Consider the following 23,312-nt stretch of genomic DNA (forward strand, 5'->3'; position numbering starts at 1 on the left):
ATCAGGCTACTAACTTGTTCATTAAAATGAATAGCTCGTGTGCTTCAGGGACGAAAAGATAGGCTTTCTTAAAAACTCAGAGAATTTCGAGTTCTCTGTAAAAATATTCTAAGCTGGTAGGATATTTTTATGGTATTTGTCTTTCCTTAAAATGAGACTGACTTGCACTTTGTCTTCATTGCTTAGGTTGTCTGACACATAGAATTTTGACTTTTTTTTTTGATGATTAATAAAGTGTAAGAAAGATAGATCTCTATGTTGGATAATGGGCAGATATTGAATAGCTGTGTTTTCCTTGAAAGTCGTTGAGATTTTTCTCAGGAGAATTAAATGAAAGTTATTTCTGAATAGAAGCGCTGTCCCTGGCTGTAATTAGTCACATGGGCTTAGTTCCCAGGAAACGTTTCTTTCAGTGTTCTGAAAGTGTGTGAATTTTCATACTGCTTAACTTACCTTGAAATTTCATCTCTGCTTCCCCATCTACCCTTCTCCTAAAATGTAAGAAATCTAAAGTTTAGTTTCTTCTTTTCCTGTTCGATTAGGAGGCCTGCCAAAAAAGTGCACACATTCATGTCCGTGTACTCTCTCCCTTCCCATGAATCCTTCCAATACTGGGCAACATTTTTAATGACTTAGAATTAACTGCTTTCTAATTATGCACTGAGGCAGACACCGTGATGTGGTATGGGTCTTTGCCAGCAAATGGAAACACAGGCCATATAAATGAGCAGGCTACCAGAGAGAATTATTAGAGAGGCTTCTTGAAGTCATCAACTTGCAAAGCAGAGACTTACCCCTGTCTCATTGACTGATGCAAACTTGGTCGTATCAGCTGTCGCTGTGGTATCACCTTTAGGGGCATCAGTTTTTGTTTTTTTTTATACAACATAAGACACTCTTGATCTTGCTATGTTTTCTACCCAACAAATTTTGGTAGGTTTTGGCTGCCATTAACTTTCCCCCCTGACCTTGAGCTGGAGTCTTCTCTTTACTTATGACTCAACTCTCAATGTCCTCTGACATGCTGGGCCCCAGTAAGCTTTGACAAGAGAGCTCAGCTTCATTATGTGGCCCTGTGTTTGCTCTCCAGGGAGCACTAAGTGTCTTGAAACTTTAATTGCTAATATTTGAATTAGAGGGAGGAAGGAATACCAATGGAAAACTTGAGTTCAATTCTTATAAGTATAATGCATTAATCTAGAGCACTTCAGATCACCTTTCAATACCATAGGAATAGTACTGGATAAGAATAGCGTGGTATTAATGAGCGCACCTGGCTAAGTTCATATCATGGCTCCACCACTACCTAGGAGTGGGACTTTGGGCAAACTAGTTAACTTCTGATGCTTCAGTTTCTTCATGGGATAGCCACCTTGGGTACTTTCTGAGAATTCAGTGAATTAATACAGGTGAAGAGTTTAGAAGGGTGCCTGGCACATGGTAAGTGCTCAGTAAATGTTAGCTGTTACTCCTTTTTAGAAATAGAAACTTGTTATAGGATAAACTGAGTAACCCTACCTTCCTAAATGCTCAGCTGACTTAGTACAAATATTAAACTGATGTTTCTGAAATGTTAGAAATTTGGGTACATTTACAATTTCACCATATCCAGCTAGCACCACATACACTAATAATAAATATATTGTATTTACTTGATATTTTTTAAATGTCATTTTTTAATATTTTAAAAAGGAAATTTGTAATTTCATCTTAAATGATAAACTAGAATTTCTTGCTATCAGTAGAAAGTCCCTATAAAAATAATACATAACTATTAAAGGAAAAACTGTTTTGTATACTGATAAAGTCACTTCATATGCCTATGCCAGTGTTAAGCACTCTTCTGCTTGGTAGACACGGCGTTGAATATTGTCAACATTTATCTAAAGACCTTTATGTCCTATAGCCCCTTAGTCTAAGTTTTCTGAAAACAATTTTTTAAAAAGCCTACTCATCCATAATGAGAAAAGCTCAAATTAAGTCAAATCCATTTGACTACCTAAAAATTGCTAGAACAGTAGGGAATATAGGCACGGCTTGGATTTTGAGTAATTCATTAATAATTCAATCAAATTTGTTGACTAGCTATTGTGTGCAGAGCAACTCTGAGGTGATACAAAAGTAATATTTCTGCTTTTAAGCAGCTTGCCTGATATCTTGACACAAACAGTTTCTCAGTCTTCCATGTGAAACACGCATTCTCAAAGAGGGTGATATTGCATGAACAGATATGCAGCATACATGGGGCATTAAAATTTCATGGGGGAGCAATTAAGGGGAAAAAAGTCTAAAAAGTCTCCTTCGGTGGGCCATAATGAAAAAAAAGGTTAAGAAAGATTGATGTAGACCAAATATAGGGCCACGTAAAGCCGAACTTGAAATCTGGAACCTTATAACTGGTTAACCAGAGCCAGTAATAAACTTGTAAGAATTGTTTCGTGTCTTCTTGGGGTGACCACAGGGTGAGCCTAATCCTCATGCAAAAGCCCTCAGATACTTAAAGATAACATGGAGGAAATATGACATCTTTTTTTTATATTCTGCTAAATGTTCTTTTTCCTTCAGATTTTTTTTAATATGTCTTGGGTTCAAGTCATTGCATCCTGATCAATCTCCTGTCAACAGATGACAAAGTAATATATAATCAAGAGCCAGATGATTGGTAAACAGTGTGAGTTCCCTCCACTCCACAATATGAGGGAGAGGAGAGCAAGGGTATTGGAAAAATAAAGGGAAACTTTACTAGAGGAGGTGAGACTTGAACTGGGCTTTGAAGTTTGGGTCAAAGGAAAGATGAGAAAGAACATTCCAGATTTGTAGGATGGAGTTGGGGGTGGAATTAAGTATTTTCCTTTCATTAACCAGGTGCTTAATATTTGTTGAAGGTGCGTTTGTTGAATAAGAGTTGATGGTATATGGTGGCTATAGAGCTGCCAGTTGCCTGAGACAAGAATCTGTTTGGTGTAAAGACTCATGCTTTGCAGACATCTTCCTTACATAATACTTCTTTATATGACGCCTCTAGTTCAAGTTATTTCTTACATGATTATGTGCTAGTTAGAGAGAAGAGTTTAATTTGTCCCTGTAGGATTCCCTAATGTTAAAAGATATTTTTCATTCAGATTGTCAGATGGGATCAGACTGATTTAGAGATCACGCCTGTGCAGTGGGAGAGCTAGTGGGCTGCCTGGAGTTCTTGAGGAGTAATTCTAACTGCGAGAGTAAGTTGACTGTGGTAGGCCACTGGGATTGTTGAAATTGTCCAGAAAAGACACTGGCAGGCCAGCTCCCATGGAGGTGTAACTTGGGACCTTCATGACCTTGATGTCCAAAGGCCTTAAACCAGCATTACAAGAAAAGATGAACTTCTAGCCGGTATTTTAGCCTTTGCTGGAGCTCAGCCTCAGACAAACCGAGAAGCAAAACTCCTGGTGTATTTGGGGAGTACTGCCAACAGCAGCTACCTTCCCCATCCAGCTGTTCACCTGCAGGGATTAGTTTTTCTTCAGCAGAGGGAGAACAAGGTTCTAACACCACCATTTTGACTGCACATGAATTTTCTTTCCAAATGGCCCGTCTCATCTTTATCCCTGATTTACGCAATCATCCCCATGCAGGTTCACCTATTCATGCTTAAACCTACTCGTGACCTTGGATCAAGGGTCCCAACTCTCTATGGGCTTGTCTTTGTTTTAGTTCGGGTATAACCTAGTCACAAGGCAATCTTTGCAGTGGGCAGGACTTCCAGGGATTCACCTGCTCATTTGCCTCAGTTCCTTTCAGCAGTAGCTGGCCACTTTTCTGAGCTTACACCAGGAAAGGAAGAGTTATGAAAATGGGTGTGATGTCAGTGATTTGGGGGAAAGTTTCCACTTACTTGATTGCTGATATTTGAAATGTCCTTAGTTAGGGGGAAAAGAATCCTTCTCTTTTATGGTTATATACAAGACTTCAAATATAGATCCCCCACTCATGGAGGGATAACATGTTAAGCTAACCCACACAAATGTGTAAAGGACTTCTACCAGGTTCTTTCCAGAGAACAGTTTTAATTATGGATTGTACACTGAACGCCACAGAGGGGCAGGGCAGCAGAGGATGTCAGAAGGGAGAATCTGGCATTGCCAAATTTTGCCTGTTGAACAGATTTGCTGCGGGCTGTCTCTCCAAGGCTGTGGCAATACATGCTTGGTAAGAGCAGACCCCTGACTTCAGATACACCTCATGAAATCTTTCTTTTTTTATCCTCTTGACAAGAGAAAATAACGAGTGATCTACTTATTGATAATGCAGTGTTGGGAGGCAGAAGGCAGGCTACAGCATGATCTGACAGCAGCCAAAACAGCAGTATAACAATTGGAACAGCCCAAGTCTCAAACAGCATGTTAAGTGCTTTTTGTGTGTTATTTTATTTCGTCTTCACAACAGCCCTGCAAAGTAAGCACCAATGTTATGGTCTTTTACAGACAAGGGACTGAGGGTCACAGACATTAATTAATTAACTTGTTGAAATAACATAGCTAGTGGGGCAAGAGCCAGCCTCAAACCCAGTCTGTCTGATTCTAGGCTCTGCTCATAACCACTGTCCCATGCTGCCTCTCCACTTGAAGGCATTATACTGCATAGCTTTCTGAGTTCACTTTTCTTTTAAAAGGCATATTTTTCCTCTTTTAAGGAAGATATAAATAAAAATTATGGTCTCGTTATATGATATCAGAGGCTAGGTCATAAGAAGCCACAAGCTTCTGCCTGGTTCTCTTGGGGTGCTTGCTCTTGGAACCCACCCGCCATTTCAAGGCAATGTCCAAGCAGACTTTAGAGAGGTCCGCATGGAGAGAAACCAAGGCCCTTCACCCACAATTCCAGCTGAGGTCCCGGCAAGCACAGATTTGCCAGATATGTGAGTGAGACATCATGAAAGTGAATCCTTCAACACCCAGATAATCCACTCCCATTGGCGCCCCATAAAGAGCAAGTTATCTGCACCAAGCCTAGCCTAAGTCATCGAATAATGACCATGTTAAGAAACTATTGTTTAAAGCTCCCTCCTCCTCCAAAAATAAGGGTTTTTATTTGAGAATCCAATGGAACTGATTCTCAAACCCACAGAAATAAGTTGTCTTGCTTTCCAAGCTTGTTGATGAGCACCATGCTTTGGCCTGTGACGAAATAGCATCCTTGGAGGAGTCAGAGTAATAATCTGTTTTGTAGCCACCAGTGTCCTGTTCCCTGGCCCGGCCAGACACCATGCAGCAGAGAGGTCTTCAGAGGTGATTCAGGTGGTTCTACTCTGCACACTTTCCACAGCATCCGTGCCACCTGCCCTTCTTTCTGTTGTTTGGGGCTCCAACTTCTTGGAAGGACCTTTTCTTTATATATTTATATATTTGTGTAACTTAAACTCCAAAAAAATTAACCAACGAGCATAAAAGGAAATAAGCTTTCCCTTGAACTTCTTACTAAAGGGTTTCCAAAAATTTTGGCAGCTTAGCAAATGAGTTTTCATGATGGGCCTTATTTCCAGGACAAAGACATAGAAATGATAAACAAAATAAACACAAGAAAATCTTTTACAACACATATCCAAGTTCAAACAAAAGGAATTCAATCTCCAGGTGCAGGAATGGAGACAGAATGTATATTCAGAGAGGTAAACGGGCTCACACTGTAAGGGCCCACAGGAATTGTTAGCTTTAGATATAGACATAACGGGCTGGGCCTGGGGTTTTAAACACCCTGGAGGGAAAGATGTGCAACCGGGAACTGGAATTGAGCCACCTTATATAGTCCAAACCAAGAAAAAAGGACTACGAAAACTTCACTTGCCTTGAGAAAATGGCAAAGGAGCTTGCTTACTGTAGGAGAGGAGAGAGAAATTAGAAATAGATCACCATTTGTAGGTTTGGTTCCAGATTTGCAGGAAGCCCAAGCTCAGAAATTAACAATAAAACTGATCTCTGCAAAAGTAAACATGAAACTACTCTGTCATGGGTATTTCCACAGTGCAGATCAAACAATTCTTGCTGAAAATAAGCTCACGGTAAAAATTTGCACAGCAAGTGAGGAAACCACTATCATAGAGAAGATAGGTAGGTGGGTAGATAGATGGGGAAATAGCATACCATGAACTGGAGATGAGAAAATGAAGAATTAGATTAGAACAAAAACTAGTGAATTCTAGGATGGATCTAAGGAAAGACCGTTTAGTATAACACAAGAGATGAAGAGAGAGGAAATATAAACACTTTACAGGAGTAGGAGGCATAGGGGATAAAGTAAGACCATCTAATAGACATCTCATATGAGAGTTCCAGAATGAGAGAATGGAAGCTAAAGCTATAATGGCTCGAAATGTTTCAAATGGGTTAAAGGCATATATCCTTAGGTTCATTAATTTCAAGCAGGCTAAATAAAAAGAGCCATACCCAGGCACATAGTGATGAAGCTATTGGATGTCAAGGAAAAGTCTAAAAGAAACCAGAGATAAAAGACAAATTACTTACATAGGAATTGCTGTTAGACTGACAATAACAGATGTCAAGAAACAATGAAATCATATCTTCAAAAGGTTCAAGTCAAAGGAATCAATTAGCCTATAATTCTATACCCAGCTTTGTTATCATTCAAGAGTGAGAACTAATTAGAGATATTTTCTGGCAAGGTAAGACTAAGAGATTTTACTGCTCCGTGATCCCAGCTGGAAGAACTAATAAATGAGGTGCTTCAGTAACGATATCAAATTTTCGGATACTGAATCCAAGTGGAGAGTGGAATTCAAGAAGCAGTGCTGAAAAAGGAAATTTGTGGACATGTTGATAAACCTAATCATTGAATGTTTTAAAGAATGGAAAGATAGCGTATTAATAAAAGCTCTCCAGAGAGACAGGATATGTTATGTGTGTGTAGAGAGAGAGAGAAGTTTTGTAATTGGCTCACATGATTATAGAGACTGATAAGTCCCAAGATTTATAATCAGCAAGCTGGAGACCCAGGAAAGCCAATGGTATAGTTCCAGTCCAAAGGCCTGCAGGCTTGAGACCCAGGAGGAGCCAATAGTTCATTTCAAGTCCAAAGGCAGGAAATACCGATATCCCAGGTAGAAGGCAGTCAGGCAGAAAGAATTCTCTTCCACTTAGTCTTTTTGTACTAGTCAGGCCTTCACCTGATTGGATGAGACCCACCCACATTAGAGAAGGCTATCTGCTTTCCTCAGCCTACCAGTTCAAAGGTGAATCTTATCCAGAAACAACCTTACAAACACATCCGGAATAATGTTTGACCAAATGTCTAGGCATCCTCTGGCCCAGTCAAACTGACACAGAATTAACCATCATAAAGATTAACTGGGAAATTTTGTTTACAGACAAGGTGCCTGGACAAAAATAATAGACACTAATATGATAGATGATGGGAGAGGAAGCTTCCTGATTGGAGTGAGTGCATCCTAAATTCCTTATATTCAGAAGTACAAAAGAGATGATTAGATTAGATATTGTTCGGTTTATGCATTTTTTGAGAGGACTGCTGAAGAAGTAGATGTAAACTGTATTACTTTCAAGGGGGAATAAAGAACGCTTAGTCAACTGGAAGATAGTAAAAGGAAGAGGGAAAAGGGAAGAGAATGGTTAGCAGAACATGGAAATAAGAAGGTAGAAATAAGTCCAAATGTGTCCGTAACAAGTAGATTGAACTCACTTTTTTAAAAAACAGAGATTTTTCAAATTTGATTTTAGACAATCTAGCTAAATACTATTTATAAGAGTCAGACCTAAGACTTAATGACACAATGAGGTTCAAGGTAAAGAAATGGAACACTAGACGTATTGGGCAGATATTATCCAAAAGAAAAGTGATACAGCAGTATTACTACTCGATAACATTAAATTTAAGACAAAAGAAGAAACAGAGAAGGTCATGACTTGATGCCAAGAGACATAGTTTGCAAGAAGTATATGTAAAAGATATTCATGCATCCAACAATATAGCCCCCTAATATAGAAAGCAAACACCAGCAGAATTATAAGGAGAAACTGACAAATCCACAGTAGTAGTAGATGATTATTTCATATCTAATTTGAAAAAAATTAATAAGAATATAGATTTGAATAACACAATTAAAAATCTTAACCTGGTAGGCATACCTGAACCCTATAGCTCGAAAATAGGAACTTCAGTATTTTTTAAGACATATGAAACATTTATAAAAATTGGTCACATATTAAAAACAAAAAGAAAGTCAAACAAATACCCCCAAATTCACATAAACATCATATACTTTGACCACAATATAATCAAATTAGAAATATAAAAAATTGAAATGTTTTTACATAATTTATGTATCAGAGATACAATCATAATGGAAACTACAAAATATTTATAAGTGACAACAAAAGTTGTGGCATGTAGCTAAAGCAGAATTTAGAGGAAAAATTATAGCTTTAAAAAGTAAATATTAAAAGATTGAAAATTTGTTTAATAAAAATGCTAAGTTAGCAAAGAGTAATGTAGCAAACTTGAGGGTAGAAAGTAGGAAATAATGATCACAAAAGGAAAAATTAAATAAAATTTGGAGAAATGGAGCAGTAGAGAGTATCACCAAAACCAAAATTTGTTTTCTTGAAAATACTAATAAAATAAACCAACCTCCAGCAAGACTGATAGATAAAAAAGTTTGCACAAGTTAATATTAGACTATCTAAAGTTAATTTAATTGCAGATCCAGAGTTAAATCAGAGTGATGGGTGCATGGGTGTTTATCATCTTAGGCTATTGACTTCTTTATGTTAGAAATATCTCACAGTAAAAAAGAACGTAATCTTGACTTAGGCATTATGCCGTAGTCCAGGCATTGCCTGTTGCCTGTCTTCTGTAGCATGCTTTAACAGGTACCAGCTCTCTCCTATTCTTGTGCATCTAGCTCCAAGTAACTCACACATTCTTGATTTGTACTTACTTGGTAGAAAGTTGAAATCCCAGCAGTTGAATCAGTGGCAGGAGTAAACCGTGAAATCAACAGAATGAATGCCTCTAGCACAGGTTAGAGAGAGCAAGACTCCTGTCCACTTGTGGTCAAAAAAGATGGCTGCTTGTTGAACAAGGGTAGTAACTGGCCTAAGGGCACCTTCCATGAAAGGCACAAGCTTCTTCAACGCCTCTCATCCTCGGCCATCCCAGGAGTGTCCAATTGCCTTTCCTTGTCTGGATGATCTTATTGTTCATCCCTTTGGCAGTTCCTAAGCTTCCAAATATGTGTATAAAAGCAAGTTTGCACTCTCTGGCTTGGTCTGAGACACAGACAGACCTTCTGTGAAGGCTGAGCGTGAAGATGTGGAAATAGAGGCCCTGGGTCTGGAGCCTTGCCTTCCTGTTTGTTAGCACTTTCTCTCCTGCTCTACAAAACAGCAGATTGCAAGAAGAGAAAAGACATTTCGGTGATTTCAAAATGAATGTGGACTCATAATATATGGCTTTTACTATTCAATTTAAAATGACTGACTTCCTCTTGCAAGCTTCCTTTGATTTGAATAGTGTTCTTTTCAAGTGTATTCAAACTATTTTTTAAAAACCTTATTGGCTTTGCTCCTTAGTTCTGATAAGCACACTATTCTAAAATTTATATTGTGAGGAAAATTATGATGTCATTAGTTTCTTATTTCTTTAATATTTCCCTTTCTTCCCTCGTAAAATAAATGACCTAATTTTCTTATATCCTAGAGTATTGTCCCTTTTCTTTTTTAAAAAGAGCCTTTGTTTTATGATTTTAACAATGAGTTTGCATATAGTTTGATATGAGATCAGTAATTTTCCATAGGATAGCACTTTGGGTCATGTTGTCTGGCTGTTTATAAATTAGTAATATTTTCTTCACGTAAGTATGAGGGTTAGCAGTGTCATCTCTTACCAACGACCAAGTGCCTGTGGAGAAGCTACTGTTGTTTCCTTGAGACACTGAGGACATCATGGTCACCCTAAAAGAATATATCTGCCATTACTCTCTGGTGACGGAGTGGCAGACTGCAGAGAGTCCCCTCAGAGAAGGTGTCCAAACTGAGTTTACTAGATCCATTGCTGTCTATCGAATGCTGTTGTCGCGATAATCTATTATTTTACAATAAGACAATTTGCTGCTTCATATTCCCAATGTTTGTACCACTTACCACGGTAATTTCTTTCAGAAATAACTGAGTCCAACTTAAGCTTATAAGAAGCATATGCCTAAGCCTGATTTGATTCTTACTATTACTTAAACTTTGCTGAAATCAATGATAAAACAGCTGTTATCGCTGTTTTCTCTAGGAACTCACACATGAACACTTGAAGGTAGTCAGCACAGCACAGATAATGTTTCCACCTTGTACAGATGAAGTCACTGAATTTGAGGCTCAGTGACTTCAGCTGAATTTGAATAGCGTGCCCAGGTTGCCGAGCTAGTTGTAGAGACAGGGCTGGAAAGGGTTCCTCAGATGATGATGCTCTTTTGGGAGTCCCAAACATGGCCTCTCCACTTGCAGTGCAAGCAAGTGTTTACAAATGGCTATTAAGTATGTAAATGTTGCTATAAGCATGCAGTTTTGCGACTAAGAATAGGAAAGAATTAAAATAATTGTACTTCACTTTTTCTTTGCAGACTCAGTACCATGCTTAAGTGAGAAAGATGTAATTTTCTTATTTCTTTTCCACAATATTTACTAACATTTGTCATATTTGTCAGTGTTTTTACAGTACTGAACTTGATAAAGAACATAAAAATTTGGGCCGGCTCCGTGGCCGAGTGGTTAAGTTCATGCGCTCCGCTGTGGCGGCCCAGGGTTCAGATCCAGGGCGCGGACATGGCACCACTCGTCAGGCCACGTTGAGGCGGCATCCCACATCCCACAACTAGAAGGACCTGCAACTAAGATATACAACTGTGTACAGGGAGGGTTTGGGGAGATAAAGCAGAAAAAAAAAAGAGAACATAAAAATTCAAAAAAAATAGGCCAAAAGTCATCTCAGAACCTGAATGATATGGATCTGTAGTCTGTGTTCCTTCTATTAACTAGATAATTATCCAATATGCATTTTAGTTTGTGTTTGTGGGGACCAGACCCTAATCCATTTTGCTAACTATTTGGGAATGACTCTACTAGAGGACTTGAAAGATCTGATTCCTAGGTAACACCGGACTTAGCCTCCGGCTAGAGATCTGCCTGTTCTGGCCACGTTGGCCTCCACGCGCCCACGGGAAACAGCAAGGCCAGGATCTCCCGCCTCAATTTTCAAAGGGATCTGATATAGCATCCCTCATTAGATGTCTCCCATAGCCTCTTCTTCTATAGCAGTTCCTGGGATAAGGTCAATTTACTTTGCAGATGGATGTCATGAGACATATTTTGGAACAAAAATACATATATAAATATAAATGTGTATTCATTTATTTATTTTTCTTATTTAAGATTCCCTTAATTATCAACCACTTTTACCTACTTTCCTCACCTGGGAAATGGACATAACATTTTATGGCAGTTTGATGAGAATTATTTTAGAAAGGTTTAGAATTCAGAGATGCTTTCTTGGCTGAAAGTTATTTTTATTGACATCATTGAGGTCTTTGAATCCGACCTGCCTTCACGAAGCTCTCCAGGTACATATGCTTGGTTATGAAATACTTACCTGCAAAGGGTAAATATTTTCTTTTCTGATTGTTTTTGTTATGTTTTTTCCCAAGTGGGCTTTTCCAAAGCTAATTTATCTGCAAAGAGACATATGCTGTAGGTCTGTACTCGTTAATTTACCTTGGAAAAATTAGGTCATCTTCAAATCTGGCAATGTAGCTTATAAACTTGGCAAAATGGTCTAATTAAAAGCTTCCCTTAGATTTAAAAAACAGAAAAAAAAGGATTAGTATCAGTAATGTTTTCATTTTAATGGTTTGTGGATATATTAGGTATATGTCACTTCTCATGTTGCGTTACAAGTATGTTGACTGTCTGCTAACAGTTCATCTCTTTTCTTCTACAGCCTCCAAGTCTGTTATAAATAGTATGCTGCGGGACCCTTCTCAGATTCCAGATGGAGTTCTAGCAAATCAGGTCTATCAGGTATTAATCACAGCTGTCTATTTTCAGTGGCAATGCCGTTATCTGCCTAGCAGAGTAAAGGATTTTAAACCTCATTTAATTACTGTCATCATAAACTATCACTGAGGTCAGGGTGCGCCATAAATGGCAATGCAATATTTGTGAGAAGAGCATTTCACTTTTTAATAGCTTGCTTTTATAGTGAATAAAAAGCATGCAGTTTTTGTTTTCTGTGATTAAATCTGAACAGCTTTTTGATAGCTTTTTAAATTTTTTAAGAAAAGTAATTACTGCTTTTAGGATCCTGTTTAACTATAATAGTTTTTGTAGTCACCCCGGCCCAGAGCCCTTCTCTTATTTGTCTGCAGTGTGTGGTGAATGACTGCTGCTATGGACCACTGGTGGACTGCATCAAACAGTATCCTTTCCCATAAAATTTTAGGTGCACAATTGACGAGCTTAGACTCAGTGGAAGAGATGTGTCTGGCTTTAACCTGACATAAAGTTCTGCTTCACAAAACACATTTCATACTCTTCTCTTTTACATTCAATCAGCTGGAGGGTCACTGCAGACCATTCTTTTCTACAACTTGAAAAAAATCAGATAGGCCAGGGGAAGATGTCAGTTCAGCAGTTGCACATTCACATGCTTATTTCAAACTACTTGATTTTCCATGAGTTTAAAGGCACAGAGTCATTAGGCAGGTAACATACTGTCTTGGAATGTATCTAACCATTCCAATGAACATTTTAAAAAAATATAACAAATTTCTACGTAAAATGAGCCAAATTCGGTTGAGTTTACTAGAAGAAATTTTTGAGCCTGGAGTTAAAGGGTGATATGATTAAAATGCCGCCAGAGGCCATCGTGTTTTAAAGGGCAGTAGATTCTGAGTGCTTAAATGCTGATTACAATCTGAGCTGTTATTTGCATCCCTAATAAACATTTTTAAAGAAACCGAGCTAATTTTTCCTTCTGGACTGAATGTAAGGCTAGGAAAACAGATGACCAGTCATTCTTTCTTGAAGACACTGAGATTACTGAAGAGTTAATGCTTCCTTCTTAAAAGAGGATTTGAGTGGACAGGAACTACTTCATAAAGTAGGACGTTATTAATTAGGACATTTAGTAGTGTTGTGGCAACACTAAGAATTTTGATAATCCTTGGCTGAAAAATGCTATTTAAAGAGTAAATAATTAGTGATTTTTTAGTGAAAATTATATCTATCTGAGTCTATGCATCTTACATTTCTTTTTTTTTTTCTTTTTTTTCTTTTTAAGGGAGAGTAGCCCTGAGCTAACATGTGTTACAAATCCTCCTCTTTTTACTGAGAAAGATTGGCCCTGGGCTAACGTCTGTGCCCATCTGCTCCACTTTATATTTGAGACACCTGCCTCCGCATGGCTTGATAAGTGATGTATAGGTCTGCACCCAGGGTCTGAACCCGTGAACCCTGGGCTGCCAAAGCAGAAGGCACGAACTTAACCACTATGCCACTGGGCCAGCCCCACAGTCTTACATTTCTTAAAAATATAGCATGTCCTTTCTGGTATAGTTTTGTTAGCATGAGTGGCACTGTGACCAGTTGTGACTCGGTGATTACTAGTCAGGAGACTTTTTGTTAGAAGCCTTTGTTAATCAAGTGTCGTGTGTGTGTGCGCGTGTGTGTGTGCGCGTGTGTGTGTGCGCGTGTGTGCGTGCACATGTGTGCAGTGTTTATATTCCACTTTGTTTCCTAAAGGCTTAGAGTCAGTAAAATTTTTGCAATGAAAATCATTCATTTTCTTTTTCATAAAGTTAACCTTTGAAAAAAAATCTTTTAACGGAGCCCTGTTGTAAGAATATTCAGTACCTATATTATAGCCCTTTATATATTTATCCTCCAAGTCTGTTCCCCCAAATCTAACTTAAATTAATAAAATCACAGCATTGTCATAAGCTTGGCTTTTTATTAGACCAAAGTGAAACTTTACCTCTATTTTCAGTGTAAAATTAATGGTAGCATTAGAAATCGTAGGAATGCCGACCTCGTGTTGCTACAGTGATAAAGTCTGGCACGTTCATATAACAACTAACACCATCTCAGAGTATCTAGGGCGGAATTACATGTTAATTTTAAAGCACATAAAATAGTTAAAAATCAATTTAAAGTTAAGGTTTTAAAAGCATGATGTCTTTTGAAGGATTGCATATTGATTTTAAATATAACTATCTAATTATATATGCATGGACTAAAGTATGAAGTCAACTGCTTTGTAAATGCCAGGAGGCTATTTTTCAGTAATAGTTGAGATGCTTACGGGAAACCGGATTGCTGTATTGCTGGCAAAGAAAATGGCTTGTGACGTTATTTACAAGTTTTGCCCCATGGTCACTGCCATACATCAATAATAGGTATTATTATAGACAAAGTCTAAGTGTTTCTGCTTATGGAGCATTATAAATTCTGTTTGGAGTATTTTCCTTACATTTTTGCCATCACTCACTTTCCTTTTGGGGTTGTGTTAGTGCCAGTAGAATTTAATGTAGTACATGATTTCAATTGATAAAGATAATGATGTGTGTCTATAAATTGCATTCACTGACTAGATTATAATTTTGCAGTTCCATTATGCCTATTGCCAGTAAAATTACTGTTTTTATAAGTTTTATTTTCTAGACCTTGTATTTTATATATGTCTATATCAAGCAAAGCATAATCAAGAAGTATTTCTTTCTAAAATTTAAACTAGTGATTGCTTTTACCGTGCAAAATAAAACAGGCCGGGAAGTTTATAGAGAACTGATTTTATCTTTGCACTGAGGTAGTAGCAGTTTCATATAATGGAAATACACTTGCATAGATGTTTTTCAGACTGATCAACAGGAATTATTTTATTTCACACCGAATAAAAATGATTAGTTTTCCATGTGAATGAAAATGCTGTTTGTATCTTGTTCTGATAATTTGGTAAAGCTTACATTGCTTACTCTCAGTAACTTACATCATTTTGTAAGAAAGAAGGCACACATTTAGTAAATAGAACAGGTGCAAAACCTTTTTACTCCATTATGAAAATGTTACATGTAAACATTTGTGTAAGTAACATAAAGTAAATTGGTCAGTTACTGATAAGACGCCAAAACAGCACAGTAGCAAAGCATATATAAATTGCCATTGTGCTTTCTTTATCTTTTGGTGTCTACTGTAATTTTTCCTGCATAGCCATACCCACCCACACCTTTGCTGCCACAGATCATATTCACTGACACAAAAGGTGTAAGAAACCAGCCACCTCAACTTGCCATAAAGTGTGACTTCAGGACACAGCTGTTAGACAAAGACCTAACCAGAAAAGCAAGGGATGATAATGATGCAGGAAGCTCAAAATGCTGTGGGTTTCGTTTCTGTACCATCAGTAACCTCAGTTTCATGATTCAACATTTTAGATGTAAATAATTTACAACAATAGAAGTGAGAGCACATTATGTGAAAAAGAAGTAAATAATTCAGCTCTAAAATGTGGGATGCCCCTAGTAATGAGAGGCCCATGAGAGTTATTCATCAAAAGTCTTCAATGGACTCTGCAAATGTGTGAAATTTTGTGATTTAAAAATTTGTTTCCTTTTATTTTGTTTTCAATAAGAAATTAAATAAGCATAGCCTTGTGCATTGGAGGGGGGAGGGGAGAAGAACAGAAGGAAAAGTGAGTGATGATGACTTGGGGCTTGTTTTGACTGTGGACATCAATGACCACATCTCTGGAATTCTGAGATTTAAACAAGATTCACCTGTAGGTGTTGATAAAGGGCAGGATAATTCTCTAGGGTTTTTTTTGCAAGTAATTGTAAGCTTGATTTGGTTTAAATGGGACTCTCGCAGTGCATGGTCAGAATTAGAGTCTCTGGTAAGCCAAGGAGCAATGTGACTGGGTTGACATTATCAGTGAAATGGAGAATTAGATAATTATTACAAATACTTTTGCCAGAGTTAAAGTACTAGAATGGAATAACACTTTTTTTCAGACTTTGTGCAATCTCATCCTTTTGGAAAATACATCCGAATTCCAAATCCTACTCCTGATTTCATTTTTTACCAGCCATGAGACCTTCAGAAAGTTCCTCAAGTCTTCCTGAACCTTGCTTGCCTTACTGTAAAGATGGCACTAATAACAGTACCTACTCATGTGGTTGTTGTGAAGATTAAATGAGATGATACCCCAAAATGTTTAGCATAGAAGCATAGTATATGCTATTTAAGAAATATTAGCTAGTATCAATTATTTCTACATAATTAATTTTGAGAGTTTTTAAGAGACTGTGTGGAGGTCATAAACATAGGCTTTGCAGAGATCTTCTGATCCTCTGCTTTGCCACACATTGACTGTATGACCTTGTGCAGGTTCTTTTCTAAGCCTTGGTTTCCTCATCTATAAAATAAGGATGATAATAACTATGAGGATGAAATATCATACATAAAACACTTAACACAGTGCCTGCCTCATAGTAAGCAATCAAAAACTTTATATATGCATGTGTGTATCTATTTACATACATATTATAATATGTGTACACTTGCACACACATGAGAAAAAGACTTGAAGCAGCCTCTGTACCCACACCCTAACCCACAGTCCTTTCCCAACATGTCTTTCCTCCAGATTACATATAATTCTCAACAAGTCAATTGTTTGGCTTCCCAAGTCCCAGAAGATCACCGACAGTAGACTGGAAGTGAAACAGGAGCTGCTAAATGCTGGCTCTGTGACAGGTGTGAATTCGCAGAAGATTTATGGAACTCTGTAAGACTAGAACCTCTTTTAGGGCAAAGGCTGGTTGGTATTCTTGGCTGCACTGAGTAAGTACCTAAAAAATGTGTGCTCAAGTGAATCGAGGGATTTTTAACATAGCATAAAGGACCTTTAAAATGACTCTCCCTCTTTTCACAAGAAGATAAAGCACACATCCATTTACAAATCTTCATTTGCCAAAATACACATGAACATTATAGGAAAATTCCATTGAATCATTTAAATGAAGGTATATGCATAGAAAGCTCCTTCCTCAGAGATATGGGCTAAAGGTAGAAATAGTTGCTATAATTACCTCTATTTTCCATTTCCTCTCAAAGCATAGACTTGGTTTTAGCGTTTTTTTCTGACGGTGTAATTCTACCTATGTTACCCTCCTTAACAAAAACCCCCCAGTGCCATTGGTCATGAGCACGAAGTCCTGCTGAGAGACTTGCTTCTAGAGAAAAACCTGTCCTTCCTAGGTAAGATTGCTTCTCTAGTTTGTAATATCTCCAGGAGTGCTTAAATATATATATTTTTTAAAATCTTCCTCTCGCAGTTATTATGTACTAAAGGAAGAGTGAATGATGATTGATGCTGCGCATGTTATCTTTTATTGATTTAGAACTGAGCAGGAACTCAGTTACCTAATCCCCTATGTGTACAGCCCATGCACAGGCTTGCAATTAATATTTTATAGAATAAGTGGCTGAAAAAATGCCTTAATATCTGTTGCAGTATTACTTTTGGTGTCATGAGATATTAACCATAATCTATGACTTATGAGAGAAAGAAACAAAAGAAATATTGTCTATAAAATGCTTTTATATTTTAAAAAGGACAGTTAGAAAAATTCATGTTAGATATGTTTGTGTCATATATGAAATCAGCTAGTGCTTTTACTTGAAAGCCAAATATTAAGCTTTTATTAATTTTTGCCAAATATTAATTGTACCATAGGTTTAGTATGATTTTTAAAAATCTCACATGTATGTGTGTGCTTGTGTGCCAGTGTGGAATCTTATTACAGATTGTTGTTCTTTCAACATCTCTTAAGCATTAGAAATTAAGCCTCAAAGGGCATACATGTGATAACTGGTCATAGAAACCATAAAATAGTCTACAATGAATTAATTCTTCTTCTCCATTTTAAATGTGGTAATTTACAAAGATTCTATACAAATTATATTATTGTACACATCTGTTTTATGTAGATATTTAAGAGTCTGTAGAGTGTGTTTTTTAGGTAAAAAAAATCAAAGAATATAGGATTACATAATCTTTATTCCAAAATGGACAAAGTCTTGGCAAAGGAAAGTCAAATGAATGGACTTATGTCAAGTTGATGAGGGATGTTGAATACAGTCCTGTAAGAAGTCTTTTTTAAGTCTCAGTAGTCAATATTTTTGTTAATGAACTGAAGAATGGAGTTGAATGTGTTATAAGATCGTTGATAATTTGAAGAGGGAAGATATAAATATAGTCTAGCTATGGTTAAAGAAAGTTGATAAATTAAGAAAGTGGCCTCAAATTTCAGTGAGATTTGAATTAAATTTCAGTATGTAGAAGCAACAAGTTTTTTCATATGAGGACAACTGAAACGTTCAGCCTATGGAAAGATGGATAATGGCTCAGAACCAGTTGGAATGGATGACTCATGATGCACCGTAAGATATCTTTTAGAACTGTGGAGTTCTGATAGTATTTTGAAGTATCTGATCACATTGATCACTCAAATAGTGGTCAATATGGCATGGCCAAATCTATTTTATTATTTTAAGCCATCAACTAAGCAGTCATATTTTCAGGACTGCTTGGTGTTATTCTTTGGGCACCATCTGCTTATGGGAAGTCAGGCCCTTGGCGTCATTTCTTTGCTTAGCCTAGCTTTTCTCTGCCTCCTTCCTGAGGGCTAGAAGACCACAGTAGAGAGGAAGAGCAAAGGGCTTACATGTGTTCTGAACTTAGTCCCAGGTCTACGACTCCCTTGATTCTGGCAACTGAGAGTGTTAGACTGGATTGACCACAGCTGAGAAAGTTAATGCAGAAACATGGTCAGGGAGTCAGTACCAGTTGCATACAAATTCAGAAAGGGGACTTAAAATTGAGGGGTCCCACCAGTTCCTCTGTGCTATGGGATCTAGAGATAATTATTTTTATTGAGGCATACCAAACATTGACACTTAACTGATCTTTAAGAACAAATGAATTATAGGATGTTTAGCTGACTCCGTGTAACCTTAGTCCTGTTTTGAAGCATTTCCTCATCAACATACAAAGAAGTTGTTAATTTATTCTATGGCTTTTAAGCATTTTAATGTAGTACTGAATTAATACATGTTTATTTACAGTTAAAACATGAAAACTCAAAAACCCATTTGAAATATTGTTATGGAGTTGCTCTTTTACCTTGTTCATTTGCCCCTTCACGATGATTAATTAGATCTAAAGTACTGTGCCAGGTTAATTTAGATAGATCATCATTTTACATCCAACTAGGGAAAAAGATTGGTATATAAAATAGACCACTAATCTTATGTTTTCTTGTTTACATGTGTACACCTTGAATTGTGTTGCAGAGACATCGCGAACATGTTTGTTTTACTTTGATTGTTTTATAAGGAAAAATAAAATCAGTCTCTCTCCCCCCAAAACTCCCCCACATTGGTTTCTAATCTGGACTCCTTTCAAAAGTCAAAGATTCCTAGTGTTTGTGTATTAACTCTTCTTAAGAATTAGGAAATTTTTTATCGTCTTCTAAGTTTTCCACCCATTGTGCACTATACGTCATTTTTTAAAGTACATATTTTACCTGACCTCTTTTACCAATAGAAGAGAAAAATAAATAAATCACCTTTATTTTAACCCTAGTAATTTGTTGAATTTCCTTGATTCATAACCATGTACTGAGAAACTGCTATGGCACAAGATTTAACCAGGCACTCTTGGGGTGAGGGGGGAGGTAGAGAAGAAGAAGGGTCCTTATCATTGAAGATATTGAAGATTTGGGTGCTCTCGTATGGACTTATCCTTTCCTGTAAGTTTATCCATTTTGTACTTCTGCAAATAGGGATACTGTGTTAAGAGAAGTCAGTTTCTCTAAAATATTTCTTTTATTCATGTATTTATTCATTTATTCCACAAATAATTTACTGAGTCAGGTACTATTTTCGGCACTAGACATAATTCAGATGACGTCCCTGCTGTCCTGGAGTTTGGTCTAGTAGGGAGGCAAGCTACAAACAAATGAACACAGATGATTTCTAGCAATTTCTCAGAGTTCTTGCATTTCTCTTATTCATTATTCATTCATCCTTTTCAACTAACTTCTGTTGAGTGTGTTCTCTACATGCTGGGAACTACCCTAGGTGGGATGAAGATGATGATAAGCGCTCCATGCCCTCCGGATGCTCATAGCCGTGCACACCATTGCCACGTCTATCCCAATAAGAATAGAGTTCCATCTCTACTACGTCTCACGTCGGAGGTGCTCGCTTGATTGTCTTGATAATGAAAATAAATACATACAAGGATGTAAGGATGTTTTTGTGCAACTTTCATTAAACTTTTGAAAGAAAGGTACAGATTATACTAAAAATCAATAGCTACCCTTTACATATGAAGAAAATGCTACTGGCTCATAAGTGACTTTTCCTAAAGTGGTGATAGAATTTTACATAGTCATCTGCTGTCTCTCAGCGGCACCTTCCTGCCACCATGTGCTTCTTGGATGGCTAGTTGAGCTCATTACCTTGGCTACCTTACCACTAAGCTAACCACTCTTTCTTTCGTTAGTTCAGCAGACAGATTTAAGGACTTGCAATGGGCAGGCACCATTGAGGAGGGGAAAGTTGAATCAAACATGGAGCCTTCCAGAAAATTTTCAGATAAGTTTAAGTACATGTCAGTTCCTTCCTAGGATAGTTAATTTTGAATTTACATTTATTGATCAGCGTTTGAAGTTACAGAAGATGTGAAGACCTTGCTGCCCACTTCTGGGCTTGGATGCACGAAGAACCCATCGTAAACTTTAAATTGACCGATAAGCAATGTGATCATCCTTATCCCCTTTGCTAAGGAGTTGTTCCATTTCTAATATCAATGAAATAGAAAATGTATTTTATCTACTGATGGAGATGTTTTAATTTGTATCTTTCAAGTGATTAATGAGACCACGTTTTGTTATGTTCTCTCTGTCTCTCTCTTTTGGGGATGGTAGGGGGAGACCTTTGGACAAAAGGCAAGAGAGGAAAGGGAAATAGTGACAGCAAGAAGACGACAAGACTGTTTGCTCTGTTAGGAAAATATGAAAGAGCTTATACCGAATACTGAAGACAAACCATTCATCCTCCATGGGTTGGCATACCTCCAGGTCGGAGGGACTTTCATTAGTGACTTCCACAGCCACTGTCTCGTGCAAATTCTCGTTAAGTTTGGCTTAATAAGGATGGCTCTGGAGATATTTTATTCTTTCCAGTGAATGTTACCCTGTTAGTAGAAGCTGACAATTATTTTGAGTGACACCTGAGAGGTATTTGCTTTATCCTCACCTCACCCTCCCATGTCTGGTCTTGCCTTATGACAAACCAGCATATTTTACATGGGTACTTTCCTCGCATTCGTGTATTACTCTGTGGGACTCCAGGAGATATAATCTGTAAAGCAAAAAGGCTTACCCTTGCTGTAAGAAATTAGGATCTTTGTTTCTAAGAGTTCATCTGCTTCTGCTGCTTCATTCCCCACCTGAAGTGACAGTGCTCTGCTGGGGAGGTGATTATGATGTGATGAGCAGGGGATTACGACTCCAGGTGAAGAACAGGTAGTGGGAACAGGTGAGATTTGGAATACTGAGCTTGCGTTTATGTGCAAATGTTAGCATAGAGAATAAGAGACTAGAAGTAAAACATAGGATTATGTAGGCTAAAGGGAACTAAGAGAGTTGGGTTTTTCATAAGGTGTCAGCTATTTAAATTCCTATCTCAAGGTTAAAAATAAGATGCAGTTTTCAAAGTAACAGGAACACAATACAGGAGCGGGACATGGGGAATTTGGGCCCTGTTCTTCCCTTCCGGAGGAAATTGTCGTGATCGGGGACCATCTTTACTTAATCTCCTTATTGAACATGCTTGTGTATGTTTCTCCCTGGGACCAAGAGAAAAGAACCATAGACACATGTGTGCTGCTGGAAGATAACACATTCCAGGAACTCTGAGAACAAGTTCCCCTGTCCTGTTATGGGAGTCTTCCTGCGCCAGGCCCAGACCCTTCCCTCACCATTGCTCTGAGTAGATAACTCATGTCTGCTGCTCATGTGCTTTTTGGCTACTAGATGACATATTGGAACTATTTTGTTTGTAAGTGACAGAAATCTAATCAAACTAGATTGCACACACACAGAAGAAGTTATTGGTTCAGAGAGATACCTGGGAAGTTCAAAGGAAAGAAGTTTGCTTCTGGTGTATCTGGAATCCAGAAGACAAAACAGTGTCATCAGTATCTCCTCTTTTCTCCTGTGTTCTGCTTCTTTCAGTGTTCGCTTCATTCTGAGGCAACAAAGATGATCTCTGGCAGTTGCTAGTTGGTTTAGTCCGTAGAGTCTGTATTCCCAGAAAAAAGTTAGTGATTCTCTTTTGCCCCATACGGATCTCAGAAAGGGCTCTGATCAGCTAGTCTGGGTCAAGGGACCACTCCTGTGGTCAGTGGTTGGGCGTCACATTGTTGTCTGCCCATCAGAATCACATTATGAGAGTGGGGTGGCATGCTAGACAGGATGGGATATAGGACAAAAAAAGAAAAAATCAAATATCTACTCCACTGAAAATTAGCTACAAGTTACAGCTTTACTCCCCATAACCAAAAGGCCTTGATGGTCAGATCTGTTACTACTATTTTTGGATTGGCTCCTTGGTCTTGTGTGTGTGTGTGTGTCTGTCTGTCTATCTGTCTCTCTGTCTCTGTGTAAGAGGTCCTTTTTATGTCTCAGAACTGCTAATATGCCTCCGTTTATTGAGATTGGTTCTGGGACAGATGGAGGTGGCCCTGCCAAAGGGTCTGACATCAGTGACTACTGCTAAAAGAACTGGGGCAGACAAAGTCTAACATTCAGCTATTCCTCAGAATTTTGGAGTTAAAAAGGACTCTAGTGACCATCCAGTCCCCTTGTTTTGTTTAGAGGAAACTGGCCCCAGGCCTTGCATCACAGCTAGTGCCCTCTCAATACCTCACCCTAGATTCTTTTTACTCTACTTTGCTGATTTGCCCCCTCTTTTGTGGCATTAAACCAAAAGAATTTAGAGTGATGTGGTGTAAAATATAGAAGAGTTTCACTTTTGTTGTTGATATTCGTATCCTCTGTCTCCACAGCCACCAGTCAGCAGGGGCCAGCCTGCCCAGCCTCGCTTTGCACCGTCCCAGCCTCGTGACCTCCCATTTGTTTCCTATCGTTAGGACATTTCAATTTTCACTATTATTGTCCCCTA

General features: G+C 37.9%; 1 protein-coding gene and 1 long non-coding RNA gene across 5 annotated transcripts in view; one reads left to right on the plus strand and one right to left on the minus strand.

The window, feature by feature from the left end:
• Positions 1–9,353, minus strand: part of LOC124231728 (uncharacterized) — a 15,452-nt gene extending 6,099 nt beyond the window's left edge. The window contains exon 1 of the long non-coding RNA XR_006886660.1: positions 8,954–9,353. This is a non-coding gene — a long non-coding RNA (uncharacterized LOC124231728). The remainder of the gene's footprint in view (positions 1–8,953) is intronic.
• The window catches only part of CDIN1 (CDAN1 interacting nuclease 1), a 209,736-nt gene that overhangs the window by 83,571 nt on the left and 102,853 nt on the right, over positions 1–23,312 (plus strand). For all 4 annotated transcript variants that reach the window (XM_046648609.1, XM_046648627.1, XM_046648618.1 and 1 more), the window contains exons 6-8: positions 12,001–12,080; positions 12,428–12,477; positions 17,248–17,315. In XM_046648609.1, the coding sequence (XP_046504565.1) occupies positions 12,001–12,080; positions 12,428–12,477; positions 17,248–17,315 (198 nt within the window). The remainder of the gene's footprint in view (positions 1–12,000; positions 12,081–12,427; positions 12,478–17,247; positions 17,316–23,312) is intronic.

The sequence above is a fragment of the Equus quagga genome, chromosome 2 (genome assembly GCF_021613505.1).
Source record: "Equus quagga isolate Etosha38 chromosome 2, UCLA_HA_Equagga_1.0, whole genome shotgun sequence".
Taxonomy (NCBI): domain Eukaryota; kingdom Metazoa; phylum Chordata; class Mammalia; order Perissodactyla; family Equidae; genus Equus; species Equus quagga.